Raw genomic sequence first — 15,630 nt, 5'->3', positions numbered from 1 at the left:
ACAGAGGCAAGAGCTCACAAACCAGCAGGAGAGAAAACACAAAGGGGACATCCCTGTAAACAGAGAGACAGAAATAGAGAGAGAGCGAGAGAAAGTAAGAGGGGATGAAGAGGGAGAGAATGGTTTATTGGTGTGAAAGAAAGCCAGACAGCTGTGGCACAGCCGGGCAGACTCCATGGGGGAAGAATAGGTGAGGGGTATGAAAGTGGGACTCACGGTGGTGAAGTTGTGGGCGCCACACGGCTCACCGCGGTACTTGCAGGACAGCAGCATGTCCTCCAGCTGGTGGCCCAGCCGGTCCATGAACTCCAAGTTGGTGCCCTCGAAGTGGCGCGGCGGCAGGAAGAGGCGAAAGTCCGACAGCTTGCTGAACCAGGCCTGCCGGTCCTCAGCCAGCAGGTCCAGCACCAGCGGCCGGGCGGTCCGGTTGGCCAGCAGCAGGCCCAGCCAGTGTCCGGCGAAGAACAGGTCACTCTTGGTGAGCTTGAGCAAGCGTATGGGGTTGTTGTTGCACACAGTGACGGTGGGAAAGGGCAGCTCCTTGGCCCACTCGGCGTGGACGCGCGTGTACGTGGGGAAGGAGAGCCAGTGCAGCAGGCGGTTGGACGACCAAGAGATCAGCAGGCCCACCGACGTGCACAGGGCCAGCAGCCAGAGAGCGCGTCGCACAGACGAGCCGCCATGCGGCCACAGCACGTGGCGCAGGCCGTGCAGTCGAGTCCTGGCCAGCAGGGTGGCGCTCAGCTTCGACAGGCCTCCGTCTGCTCCTGCGCCTCCTCCTCCGGGCCTACGGGAGCGCTGCCGCAGCCTCCGGGAGGCGGTGGAGGACATAGAGGCCGGCAGGGATGGGGACGAGGTTCGGAGACAGCGGCCCTCCAGAGCCATGGCTGCCCACAGTCCTCCTACTGCAGCGTAGGAATAAGGGAAGGGGTAGGCTTCATCTCCCAGCCAGGATGCCAGGGCTGGGACCCACATGGGGCACCAAGAGAAACAGGCGAAGGTCCAGGGTCCAGTAATCCACCACGAGCTCGCTGGGTTAAAGGTGTAGCAGATCAGACACAGCGGTGTAAAGAGCCCCTCACACACTTGACTGCTATTCTAAATGTCTCTGTAAGTGTCTGTTCACAAGCATGCACTGTCAGGATTTAAGTCCACTTCCAGACATTTGGAAGTGGATTATTATGGATTGCCCAATGACTTGTTGCTCTTGACTGCTATTTTTCGCTTTTGTCATTTCCACATTGCCCAGAGTTAGACCTGCTGTCAGTCCTACCCCATTCTTAGCCGAGACAAGAGCCTGAGCAGCAGTACCAGGAAGAAAAAAGGGAGGGAGAGACAGACAGACAGGCTTTTGTAAAGAAAAGAGGAAATATGTGTCTGTTAAAAGACTGAGGAATGAGAGAATGAGAGAGAGAAAAAAAAAAGCTACAGAAAGAGGGGTGAGTGGAAAGGCTAGAATTGAAAATAGAAAAGAAGAGTTATCCAGTCCAGACGAACTTGTAAGGGAGGCTGCTTGCGGATGCTTTGTCTGGTGGTTGTTGCTCTGGGCTCTGCTCCTCTGCGGCGTTCCCCAGGGATGTTGAAGAGACTCTATCTGGAGCCCTGAACACCACTGACCCAGCAACTCTGCAACCTGCTGTTTCCATGCAGACCACTAACCTACGCACCCACGCATCACTAATTCTCTCCGTCAGCCAAGGCTCTCCCCCCCCCTCTCTCTCCTCTCCTCTCCTCTCCGTTCCTCTCTTCACCACTTCACTGTCTTCCCTCTGTTCGCTCGGCTCCTCTGTCTCCTCGTACCTCCCGACTCTCAGCCATTTCTCCTCGCAGATATGAGTCGTCCGCTCTTCTGTTTTGTTTAGTTTTTTTAAAGAAAAACTTGTCGTTGAGCAACCGTCTTGCTTGTTTCCTATTTATTTCTTCTTATTGTTATTTTCCCCTCTGTCTGCTACTTTGCCAGAGGCTGAGCCGGTGTCCTTTCTGATGAGTGCAGCGCTCCCCTGGTGCAACCAAAGCAGGTCGGGACACTAGTTTAGTTGCGTGGTGCACACAGACATGCACACACATGAATACACACACGCACACGCGCGTACATGCAGAAGCACAAACTGGCTAGAGAGGCATTCAGGCAGAGAGGAGCTCACACAGTCTTGAGCATAAACATACGCATGCACGCATGCACGCACGCACACACATACACACACACACACAAACACTCACGCAGTACACACACACATACAGACACTCTCGCAAATACAGATACACACGCTGTTCTCGCCCGCAGGAAAACTGACCACCACTGATGTTCAAGCTGCACTGACGCGCTGAGATCCGCTTGTCTTGCTCTTGCTCTCACTGTGGCTCCGGCTCCGTCTCTCTCTCTCTCGCACACGCACACACTCTCTCCCTCTCGCAGCCGCTCTTGCTTTTTCTCTCTTACTCTCTCTCTCTCTGTCTCTCTCTCTCTCTCTATTTTTTCCCCACAAAAATCTCTCGCTTTCACTCTCCCACTACAATTCAAAACATTTCCCTCTTACCCCGCCTTTTCTTTTACTCCCCCTTCATCTAAAAATATCAGTCTCTGCAAATCACATTCATCAACTTGCCCTCTCCTTGCTCCTCCTCTCTTCTCTGCTCCTCCTCTCCTGTCTGTCAGTCAAAGGATTTTTGCTCCTCCCCAGTCTCTTCTCACCCCTACTCCTCCTCCTTCTCTTGCTTGGAGTTGTCCTTCGTCGATACGCAAACCCTCACACCCCAGCGCTCCTCTCCTCTTCTCCCGAGTATTGAAAAAAGAGAGAGTGGCAGCAACAGCGAGGTGACACCAGCAGCAGCAGCAGCAGCTCCTGCGGTGTACTCTATGGCTCTCTCAGACCCCCCCCCCTCTGATCTCTGCTGTCCTCAAGCCAGGGCGGGCTGTTTCTCTTGTTCGTCATCCCTCTCTCTGCTCAGCGCTCCGCACTCCTCTCCTCTCCTCCTCTCTTGCTCTTTTGCTCTCGCTGTCCACAAAGCAAGCATCTGACTCTGCCCCTGCCAGCTTTTCTCTCTTTCTCTCTCTCTCCCTCTTTTCTTTTCTATTTATGTCTTGACACAGTGAGCTTCTTTTTCTTCTTTCTTTTCTCTTTCTCTGTCTTTGCATCTCTACAGAGAGTGGACAAAGTGAATGACGAGAGGAAAAAATGGAAAACAGTCTCTTTTTCGGTCTTTTGCACTGCTTTAAGCTCTTTTTCCTGAGTAGATATGAGCGTGTGTGTGTGAGTGTGAGTGTGTGTCTGTGTGCAATTACAACCATCACTGCCCCAGATGCTTCCAATCTATTTCTGACCTGTGCAGCTTTTTCAGTGCTACTCTTTTTTTGTCATTTTATTCTCTTTCCATCTCTCTCTCCCTCGCCTCTCTCTCACTCACACACACATACAGACACACCCTCACCCACACACCCTCACAGTTTTCCTCATGTTCTGGCTACACCAGATTCTACTGTCAGCTCTTTGCCCCTCGCCTGACAGTAGACGGTGCTGCACAGATGAGATCAGACAGAGGGTCACACATTACCCAATATTTGGGGAGCCAAGCAGATGGGGAGACACGGAGAGGTGTGATACACCTGGGACCCCAGGCAAGAGGTGGCAGAGTGGGGGGAGCGGGGGGGTTGGTTGAGGCGTTGGTGGTGGAAGATCCAGATCTTCACACATACACAGGTGGTCGACCAATTTCCACCACACATTTTCCAGCCGTCTTGCTGCCGTGGTTCAATCCGATGCAACAGTCCTTGTCAACACATTTGGATGCGTGAAGTTTTCCACATCTGGGGTAAAGGAGGGTGGGGTGGGGGGGGTCGCCCCCATGGGCTGACCTGACGTGACAGCAGTGGAAACGAAACCCAGCCAACACCACAAGATCCCCTCAGTAGCACACCTGCTGTAATGTAGGAGCACCTGGACTAGCGCCCAGTCACCATGAGCACCCAGAGCGCACTGAAAACAGACGGGTCCCACCAGAACAGCACAGCACAGCACAGCACAGCCAGAGTTCAGCACAGTTGCATTTTGTTTACAACGTGCATGTTTTTCTTTGTTGCCTCTATGTAAACTCCCGTTAGTTGATCCCACTGATGTGTTTATCAGCTTTTCTCCAGATGGAAATAATGAGCTTTCTGGGATTTACGCATCTCCCACAAGTGTTTTTATTTCAAGAGGATACATGCTTTTATGCAGTGTTAATCAACAGTGTTCATGAGTACACTTTTGCATGTTGACAAACACACACACACACACACACACACACACACACAAACAGGAATGCTCACTGGTGGCATGCTTGTCATGGCAAGTTTCTTTCATGCCACCTGCCTCTGCCAAATCCCTGCTTATTTGAACCAGTGTGGGAATGAAGAGATACGGTAGTTTCAACACAGACAGTTTAATCTTCTAATAAGTGTGTAATATTCTTTCTGTATGTGTGTGTGTGTGTGTGTGTGTGTGTGTGTGTGTGTGTGTGTGTGTGTGTGTGTGTGTGTGTGTGTGTGTGTGTGTGTGTGTGTGTGTTGGAATATTCATAATTCTGTCAAATAATGAGCACTTTGTGTTATAACCCTAAGGCTTCACAATCTTAATTGGCTTTTGTTGAAAAAAAAGCTGCAGTAGCTGAACTGATTATCCTTTTTAACAAGTTCAATCAAGGTTACTTTTAATGCATCCTATTTAAGACGCAATCCATGAAGTGTAAATCAAACAATACGTTTGTGTAGTTATAACGATCTATCAGCAATTTCAATCCTCAATATCACCTTTAACCCTTAAGTCTATGCAGGCCAAATGCTAAACATAATTAAAACCCAACAGAAATGAATCAAATGATAAAGGCTGCACCTCATCACACATCTACTCTTTTGGCAAGTTCTGTCTGTCATCTCTGCCATTAAAACCTGGACAGCAATTAGAAGATCTATCACCAATTCTCTTAAAAAAATTCACCAGAACACACAGAACACACAAACAGTTCCTGTTGGTTCCCGCTTGAGGAGGAGTAGGGAACTACGGGGGCGGCGTAATGTCGCATTCTTGACGAGGAAAACATCTGCACGTTCCATGCATGATTGATCGTCATATTGCACACCACATTTGCAGCTCACAGATAGCACGCCACTCATCCATCATTCACTCAATCTGTGTTTCCATTTTACGCGCCGCCGACTGGAAAGCTGAGGTCTCTACATCCAGTCGGTCTAAATCCACTCAGAGACACGGATCCAAAGAGAAATCTGAATGAACACAGTCAGAAAGAAGGCTTGATGTTTTGGCATGTCTGCCACGGTGGGGGGCTATGGGTTTCCACCATTAGGGGTAATGCTATTTCCCCCCCATGCATCAGCGTGTGTAGTGAATAAGTGACCAAGCGCTAGAGACTAAGTCCTAAAGCAATCAGAATTACCGGCTTTAACCCCTCAACATGTTTTGAATCAGTCTACACAGAGTGCAGATCAATGGATCTGATAGTATCATTAGACTCTTCTTATCAGTCCCTCCAGGATTTAGTGATCTTGCATTTTCACAACATTCACTCATATTCAAGGATTTCCTTCAATTCTAATAACAGGTTGAAATGGTCCCTTATTACAAAAAAAGATGTTGTGATGATTTCATCAATTTCTTATAGCATTATGAAGTATGCCATCTAACTGATAACTTGATTATACAGTCTAACTGCTACAATGCTATCTATCTCTTTCTAGACAGAGGTATATATAACTATTTATAAATAAGCATGGCTAGATAAAGCGTTATGATGTTGTAGTATAAGCCCTACACAACTATTAGAATGAAAGCTTGTATGGAGTTTGTTATGGGCCTGTTTGTTGTTGTGTGTTCACTGTTTGTCTTCCCTACAGATGCCTTGGCTGTCACCTGCAGTCATCTATTTCACTCTCTCTCTCTCACACTGCAACTGCTTACCTGGCGGCAGGTCATATAATCATATGGAAACAGCATTTAATAAAATGCAAAGATGTCATCAGTGTCATATAAAGAGGTCAAATAAGCTTCATTACACATTCTGATACTTCCAGCTGTATACTATAACATTGTAATACTTTATACGTATCATTACTATGTATAAATAATTATATAGACTTATGAACACTTTATAACCCTTTATGAATGTGTTCATAATGCTCTGTGCTACTGGGAGGCTCGTGGTATATTTCTTACAGTGTGTATGTCGCGTGTATCTGCATGCATACACATGACTCTTCCAGCTGTGTGACTGACTGACAATAAATGCCTAGGGCTCAACTCACATCTGAGACAAAGCTTCAGGTGATTTTGCTCTGTGTCATTTTCAGGTGGACAGTAACAGAGTTGTCCCCGTGCTTTAAAGCATGTGTCCTTTTGTCTAGAGGTATCCAATAGCTGCTTTTGCACACTTAACAAACACACACCCATACTCTCTTGCACCCTCTAAACCACCTTCTCTTTGCAATCACACACAAACATATGCTGAAATGAACGAGCTCTTGATTGTTTGGTGCATGGACAGCTCACTGTAATGATGGATGCGTCACACAAACACACATACCCCATTCGCAGAGAAGTACAGTAGCCCTTAGTCTAATGCCTGTGATTGTATAAGCCCTAATGAAACAGCAGCCCTTAGTTTAATTCCTGTGATTCTATAAGACATTGTGAGACTAACCAGTCAAATGGCAGCTGTTTTGTTTTTCTTCTCTGAGTGAGACACGAAGGCTCAGATCTTAACGTGTCAGACTTAAGAAGGCACCAAGGCCAAACTGCACAGTTTGAATCAAACGAGAAAACTCCACGTGTAAATGCTGCCTGCACACGGCAGTTCCCAAGGCAAAGCAGCATCTCTTAATGAGGCGCTTGGACGGCATGCAAAATGTTTTTGGTTTATTTCACAAAATGAAGTCAGACAGGCAAGAGAGACGCCCACACTGAGACACAACACGTAGGATGATCAGTGCCCGTGTGCGTGCTCCATACCAAGATGATGAAACAGAAAGACTACAAGAAGACCACACAGCACATACATTTTGCGCACAAGCACATAAAATCAATCGGTATGAATATGCGGCCGCATCTGTAGCCCAAAGCAGAGAGAGAGAGAGACAGAGCGAGAGAGACAGAGAGAGACAGAGAGAGAGAGAGAGAGAGAGAGGGAGAGAGAGACAGAGAGACAGAGAGACAGAGAGAGATTAGTGCTGCACGCTTGTTTCCAATTAGTCACCACACAAGAAACATCAGGGGAATCAGATATTAACAGGAGATAAAAACAGTGTTATTGCTACTCATAATCTCCCAGTGCAGCAAATGTGTTTGTTTGTTTGTTTATGTGTGTGTTTGTGTGTGTATGCATCTGACAGTATAAACAAATAAATACACTCTGCTTTAAAAAAAAAAAATGGGGAGAGAAAATTGCACAATTCTTTCAGGAAATCTGCAACATCTAAATAGATAGACGTCCATATTCTCGGCAGGGGTCCACAAAGGTTCAGCAAAGCTTTCCGCCCCCCTCTCGGAGTAAACAACACAGCAAAGGTGGAAAAAAAAAAAATAATTAAAAAAGAAAGAGGGGGGAAAGTAGATGAAAGATTGAGCAATATGGAGGGAGGAAAAGGGATGGGTTTTCTATAGGGTTACAGTGCTACATCAACGCCAGCTTGTGAATAAAGAAGGTAATGGACAATCAATAGGCCTGTGTGTGTTTTCTGAGCTGGTATCTTCTCCTTCTTCGTACTCTTTTTTTTTGGAAACGATTTCAATCTAAGTGCAGCCAGTTCTGTCTGGGGAGAGAAATAGGCGGCTTGAACAGCAGTGAGCAGCCAAATGAAGGAGAAGGAGGCCAACCTTTTCACGTTTGAAATGATGGAAATGAGAACCGTGATGGGGAGTGGGAGTGTGTGTGTGTGTGTGTGGAGAGGGACCAAATGGGAAAATTGAGACCACCAAATGCTTGAGTACTAAAGAAAGGCTGTTTAGTCACAACAGCCTCTAACCACTGCAGTAATCATAAGCTGGCGCTCTGGAGAGGATGGAAAATGGGGAGATGTGTCCAAGGGCGGGGGGTTTAAAGACGGGTTGATGCTGCCCATCAAGGCCAAACGACAAAGCTGACATGTAAACCGCTATTGTGATGTGCTCTGCTGAAGACATCACCAGGGAGACGTAGCTAGGGTAATTGTGGGGTGCTGATTCTGTATTGATTCCGTTGGCCTCCCAATAAGTGGTCTTACAAAGTGGTACGTGTTTGGCCAAGTTTTGTTTGTGATTTATCCACACGCATACTTTAGATGACACCCAAGGAGCTGTGGCAAACATTATCCGACCATCTGTTTGTCACAAACCTGTTTGAGGCTTCGATTTCTCCATTGAATCAATAGCTCTAGGTGGGCTGGTTTCTGGGCAGAAGGCAGATAGAAAATGCAGCAGCAAAATAAAATCAAGGAGTGCAGCTAGTCTTGAAGTAGGAAATCATCTAGTAACAAAATAAGATCTGGCTTAGCAAATCATCTAGTAAGAACAAAAGAAGATCTGGCTTCAAAGAAGCAGTCCTCTCTACTAGCTTTCATCGCAAGTCAGACCCCCCCCCCCTGTCTTGCTGTCTGTGAGTCTGTCAGGTAGGAATCGTCAGTATGTGTGTGTTCTGAGTTAAACCCAGCAGGTGGGGTTTTGAGGCTTGCTTGGTCTTGAGAGAGGCCTGGCAGGAAGGGAATGAAGCCATCAAGGCAGAGGGACACCAGCAGGGGTGAGGAGGCACTAGGTGATTGCTTTCAGAGGAAAAGCCTGTGGAAGGACCACAGGAGCACGCTAACAGCACACCTCTTAGGCTGTGGAAGGACCACAGGAGCACGCTAACAGCTGTGGCCAGGCAGCCTTCAAGTCGGTGTCGTGCCAGGCTCACACCATCACAAGTCCCTTTAGCACCCTCTAGAGGGCTGCTTCAGTGGAACCCGGTCTCTGGTGGTCAACAGAAGCACATGGCCAAGGTTGACAGCTTCAACGAGGCACGGCTGGCAGCCACTCATCACCACCCAAACCTGTCTCTCGTTTGCCCTCGTTTACGCAGCACAAAAGGAGCCACGCCGTCAAGCAAGGGTGTTCAATGTTTTGCTAACCAAGAGTTTTTCCCCTTGCACAGAAAGCGCGTAAGCAAACGATCCAACCTGACGACTGGAGCCCGCGACTGGCCGAACCCTGCCTGACTTCCCGGCCTCCAGTCTCTTCCTTACTCCCACCGGTGAGCCCCTCAGCTGCACCTGGCCTACTGGGCTGATTCCCCGAGACCTTCACCCCCTGAGCACCGGACACATCGAGGGGCCTTCACCTGCACACACCTAGCTTCCACAAGAGAAATAAATATACCTGCCTTGGCGGGTTTTCACTACCCTTCTGCCTACGCTTCATTCTTGCCCTGCTACACAGCACACCTCTTAGGCTGAGGAAGGACCACGGCAGCACACTAACAGCACACCTCTTAGGCTGTGGAAGGACCACGGGAGCACGCTAACAGCATACCTCTTAGGCTGTGGAAGGACCACGGGAGCACTTTAACAGCACACCTCTTAGGCTGCTCACTGTGCCCAAGCTCCCAGCTCTAGCTGCACACAACAGAAGAAAAGCTGTTTCAGTCAAAAGTGCAGACATGCCTCCAGTTTTCTCAGCCACACATGTCAACTCAACTATAGCTTAAAGGAAAACAGTATGCTCTCGGTACAAGCACGTGTATAATTCATTACATACACATACACATACACAACGCCTTGTTACGTGCCTCATAGTGTATATTGGAGAATGAACTTAAACATGATAACCATAAACATGATTCTGTTAGTCTTATAAAACCATTATTCCTTCCTGACACATTAAATGCCAAGAGTATGTTTATAACCAGGAATATTACAAGTGACATAATCATAATGGGGTTTAAGAACTTATCCAGTTTTACCCTGTGATAAAAACATAGTTGAGATGTTCCTTTCAACTTTCCATTTAAAATTTTGCTCCCTTCCACTGAGCTGAGGTCAATGAGCTGCTTTCTTTGTCTGCTCAGACTGAAGGTATCATGGAGGTAGCAGATGTACTCAGAAGCCCAGACTCCCAGCCTGATGTCAGAGAGTAAAGGCACCGTGGCAGACAGACACAGAAGGAGGGGAGGAGATAGGCCTTGGACAGGGACTGTGGCAGACGGACACAGAAGGAGGTGAGGAAATAGGCCTTGGACGAGGACTGTGATTCGGGCTCCAAGAACACTCATGATGAGAACTCACCGTGCCCATCCACATCTCCATTCTTTCTCTCTCTCTCTCCCACTCTCTCTCTCTTCCTCTCTTTCTCTCTCTCTCCCACTCTCTCTCTCTTCCTCTCTTTCTCTCTCTCTCCCTATCTCTATCTCTCTCTTTGCCGGGGACAGGGAAATGCCAGGGACACTTTCTCTTTAAGGTTCTTAAACAAGCATGAGATGGAAAAGAGAAACGGATAAAACCAAACGAAGAAGTCCACATGAATAAGAGGAGGAGAAGGAGGAGGAGGAGGAAGATGAGGATGAGGATGCAGAGGGTGCATGGAACAAATCAACAAATGGATCCAGAGGGAGAGAGAGAAAAACAGAAAATAGAGCAAGAAAGTGAAAACAGAGCGATACAGAGAAATGGGACATGTATAGAGTTATGAATCAACAGCAGGGTACACTGAGGGTTTTCATGTGTCATACCAAATTAACACGGGTGTGTAACCAGTTCCCCCTGCCGCACTAAATTTGCCCGCTGTGGGTGATGTTCCTACCGGACTCCGATAAGAAAGCGTAATTTTCATTTCAACCCGATCAGACTGCAGAGTGACAGGTGTTATGTGCCTGAAAAGGTCCAACTGAAATTTACCGAACCGATTCATCAAACTTTCAGTGAAACTGGAGCGCTGTACTGCCACCCCCCACCAAATGTGGGAAACATTTAAGCCATTCCATTACCTTCCAGACTCTGAGGTGAGAAATTGACATTTGTGCGTGTGTTTGAAGTGTCTTTCTTCCTCCCTTCAATCTTTCCCTCTTAAACGACTGGACACTCCTCGGTGAAATAGATGGTAGTCAGTGGTGGTCGCCTCTGTCTGGTGCTGATAACTTGCTGATGTGAGCTCTGTCTCTCCATCTCTACCCCCCCCCCCCTCTCTCTCTCCCTCTGCCAAACAATAACACACTTTTGCCTTCCATCTGCAATGTAAATAACATTCCAACCCCTTCTCACACACACAATCATACACACACACACAATCATACACACACATACACACACACACTCCCTACTTCCTTAATGTACCTACCACCTGCGGGCCAAGGCACAGAGTTTGCAGAAGAAGTCCACTCCTTCTCTGGGGGGAGGAGCGCTCTCTCCTCGGAGGCAGGCAATCGCACACCCACCAGGCGATCATCAGACAGGCAAGACAGCAGGCTCCTAAACACAACCAGCTTGTCTCTGCGCCTCACAAAACACTCCCTCCGGTCACTCTCTAAATCTCCTCCTGCCGAAGCTCCTGATTTCTTTTTTTTTGGTCTGGTTTCCCCATTGACCCTGCCTGGTTCCTCTGAAGCACGTTCCGACAGGGTGGACTGATTTAGTGGGGTGCCCAGTGTGACACATCTCTCACACCATAATCAAGCAAATCAAGCTGCTGATGAAGTAAGTGGAAACTACACAGGCCTGTTTCATTTAATTTTACCAATTTCCTACTTCATTTGATTTCATTCAAGAGCTTCAATGGACCCGTTAACCACCCGAAGCCATAGAATGTCAAAAGTTGTCTTCCGTTTCCGTCATTCATGTTGGCATCACTGTATTTTGCCCTGTTCTTCCAAGATAAAAAAACAACAGGGAATTGGTGTTTTGGCGGGCTGATCTATTTAAAACTATCTCTCCACTGCTCTACGCACACTAAAGGTCAAATGGTTGTTAAGTCACGCCTGGGTGAAGTGAATCCGCTGACTGATACGAGCTTCCACAGAGCACAGAGAGGGCCTTGCAGTAGGGCTGGAGGCTAGGGACCAGGGCCAATACCACACTACAGCACAGCGCTAACGCTAACGCTGAATCGGCCTGAAGGAGGCCATGCTCCACTGGCCCAGGCACACTCCGTACCATGCCCTGCCTCTTTGGCCTCCCACTCCCTACTCCTCCTCCTAGGCCTCCTCTGTGGGCACATTAGAGTTTTGTACCAATCTCCAGCCCCCGCACGCACACACACACGCGCCCTGCTAACGGCAGGGAATTGCAGTATGAATATTCTAAATGAGATGACTTAGCCCTGCTAATGGCTGGTCACTTACTAGCTGGCCATTTGCTTTCTTTGGCGGACCGTATCACCCTCCAGCACACACACACAAATGTACACAAATAGGGCTAATCATACATATTAGTGCTAGTGCTACTGAGAGGAAAAACATTCACTGTGCTAAATAAAGCACGAACATACACGGACACAATTACAATGGCTTCTTCGGAGTATTCAGAATTGTGCTCAGTCCATTAACACATTGGAAAAACACGCTCACACAATTTATAAATAGGTTTGTGGTTGCTTTCCCTTCTGGCCATGAACCTTGTGTTAAACATTCCTCTAAGACACAGACACACTCTCACATAAGCATACACATACACACACACACACACACACACACACACATACATACACGCATGCTTTGACAGCATGCTCTAGTGGTCATCCACCTGGTGTTAAACATTCTGCTAAGGCACATACACGCACACACACACACACATACACACGCACACACACACACACACACACACACACACACACACACACACACACACACACACACACACACACACACACATGCACAAATGCTTTGACAGCATGCTCTAGTGGTCATCCACCTGGTGTCAACCATTCTGCTAAGGCACACACACACACACACACAAACACACACACACACACACACACACACATACATGCACAGAGGCATAGAGAGAGAGATGGAAGGATGGAGAGAGAGAGAGATGGAGAAAGAGAGAGAGAGAAGGATGGAGCACTCTGACTCCATGCTCTGTTGGTTTTCCACCTGGTGTTAAACAGTCTGCTCTAGCCTGTGAGCTTCGCCTCACCAATTTTTCTGCATCAAAACAGCAGCACCAGGGTTCTTCCTCAGGAGGCAGGAGCAATATGGGAAAACCCTGCAAAGCAATAAATCAGTGCAATTGTTCCGACAGTGCACACAGTCTCTGTCCGCACATGCACCCAATCTCTCTGCACACAGTCCCTTTTGGTCAATTGGTGTAGAAGGTCATAGCAGAGACCTCGCATGTGTTTCTGTATAGAACAGCAATTGGTCTCCTTAAACGCCCAAGGTATCTTAGAGAAAGGTTTTCTCTATTTCTTTGCCTGGCCATGTATGTGTGTGGTAAGGACTAGGGGTGCATCTGCACATGTGTGTCTTGTACCGACTGTGGCATGAGGTGGGAAGAAAGACAGGTACTGACAAAAACATGGATGTCCATTTGCTTGTTTACCAGGCCAGTCAGTGCCAAAACTACAGATCCCAGTAGCCTAAATGTTCTGTGACTGTTTCTTCTTTTTAAAATACAGTCAAAGGTGTTTAACCAAATGTGCGTCTGGAGACCGTCTTCAACACTTCTTTAAATACCTCTGCCACTCCATCAACGGTCTAAATGAACAAAAAAAGTTTTTTAAACATGCTTTTTATAATGATGTTAAACCAAACAAATATGAAATTATAGTGACATTATGCCCATCAGCATGATGGATGGAACGTCACCGGCTGTTTTGCTTACTTCATGGAAAGTGCCTTAAGTGCATGGTTGGCACCAGGCATCAATTCCAGGCCACAATCATTAACTCATCCATCCCTGTCGCTGTGAACGGAAGTTTCAAGGAGATGGTGAGCGTAAAACCCCTCCATCATGATTCTAATCGGAGAGGGGGTTATTGATTCAGCGCTTAAGGCTGACCCTGCGCCCCTCGGCTCCGGCTCATACACAGAAGGGCAGGGGAGTTTGAGGCACCGCATGTCTGGGGTGTTGAGGTTGTGTGTGTGTGTGTGTGTGTGTGTTTGTGATGTTGGGAGTGCGTGTGTATGTGTGTGTGTGTGTGTGAGTGAGTGAGTATGTGTTTTTTGGCTAAAGTGTATAATTTATATGGAGAGCATTGGCCTCTTTGTCCTTCCTGCAGAGTTCATGAGGATGAGGAGATGAGGGGGGTGATGGCTATCTCTGGCCTTGCTGCCCTTTCACCTTGGCCAACTCTCACCATTGTCAATTAAATGAACAACCTGAAGTCTTTTGGCTCCACAACTGAAAATTCCTTTTGAAATGAAAACAATGGAGTTTAAAAAATAAACATTTGCCTATTTCCGTCAAATGCGTCATCCTCCATGCAAATGTAGCATCTTTAAATAACTGATGAAACAGAAAAATATTTGACTGTTAATAAAATATTAATAAGCACGCTAAAGTTGAAGAATGGACCGGAGGACGAAGTTTCTGGAGGTTTAATTCAGCGTGGAGACCCCTCTCAGCTGCTGCTTCAAGAAAGGTCTACCTGATAGCAGAAATGTGTTGGCATTTATACAGTTCAGGTTACATTACAAAGGGAGAGGGGAGGGCCACACCCTTTAGGTGACAGAAAGGGGGGAGAACAGTGAGGGATTCACCTCTGGGGGGATGGGGTTGATGCCAGGACACAAAGGTCTCTAGCAGGAAGAGGGGGAGGGGAGGGTCACGTGTCTCAGTGAGAGACAGAGTACACAGCCAAAGTGAGTTGCAGATACAGAGCAAGCAGTAAATGTCTTACTATAATAATAACAACCATATTTCCAGTTCTATTACTGTTTTGTGCTACTTTTCAGAGACCATAGACTCCATGACTCTTGGTGACCAACCTATTTGCAAGTCCTAACTTTGTTTAACACAGATACACAGGCACACACACACAGACAAACATTCTGTGTTACAACACGGCAAGTGTATGCCTGCTTCTGTTGTACCACTGTGAGAAACTCCATCTGTGCAGCATTTAATGAGCTGACATTCGACAAGGTGACGATGGGTGCATCTTTGAGTGACAGCACCGGCAGCCATTGAGACAAGTGGACTATTGCTTGTTTTCCATGCTCTCTAAATAATAACGCATTTTCAGTGAGAATGAGGAGTTGATGTCTCCACCAGTTAAATCAGAGCCCAGATAGAGCTTCAGTGGGTTGGGATCTTTACGGCAACAGTAGAAAAACATGTCCAAACATTTCTAATGACGTTATTAACTCCCTGGCACTGTCAAATCAATCAGAACATTGATTAGCTGTTCCACCATTGAAAACTTTGGCAATTAGGCAGTAGGTTGAGAGAGACAGATAGAGAGAGAGATACTTAATGTAGCCTTGGGTACATATCTGCCTCCTAAAATGAGATTTAGGCCTTTCATAGTTGTAGTTAGACTCAGGAAAAAACATTAAATTCCTCATGATATTGATTGGGGACTTCCCACAGCCGCCAAACCTCTCACTGCCACACACAAGCACTCCTACCCAACAGCACAGCCCAAGTAATTCAACAAATCAGGGTACATTACAACCATCATATCAACACTTAATAAT

The 15,630-nt window shown here is 47.2% G+C and overlaps 1 protein-coding gene across 1 annotated transcript in view; it reads right to left on the bottom strand.

Annotated features, from left to right (window-relative positions):
- The window catches only part of asic2 (acid-sensing (proton-gated) ion channel 2), a gene marked incomplete at both ends in the record, with an annotated part of 154,450 nt that extends 153,475 nt beyond the window's left edge, over positions 1–975 (bottom strand). Inside the window, one exon of the mRNA XM_080855820.1 lies at positions 217–975. Within this exon, the coding sequence (XP_080711946.1) occupies positions 217–975 (759 nt within the window). The remainder of the gene's footprint in view (positions 1–216) is intronic.
- Between the last annotated feature and the right edge of the window lie 14,655 nt (positions 976–15,630).

The sequence above is a fragment of the Sprattus sprattus genome (assembly GCF_963457725.1).
Source record: "Sprattus sprattus genome assembly, chromosome: 18".
Lineage (NCBI taxonomy): Eukaryota > Metazoa > Chordata > Actinopteri > Clupeiformes > Clupeidae > Sprattus > Sprattus sprattus.
The sequence above is the reverse complement of the archived record's forward strand: the minus strand, read 5'-3'. Positions and strand labels throughout refer to the sequence as shown.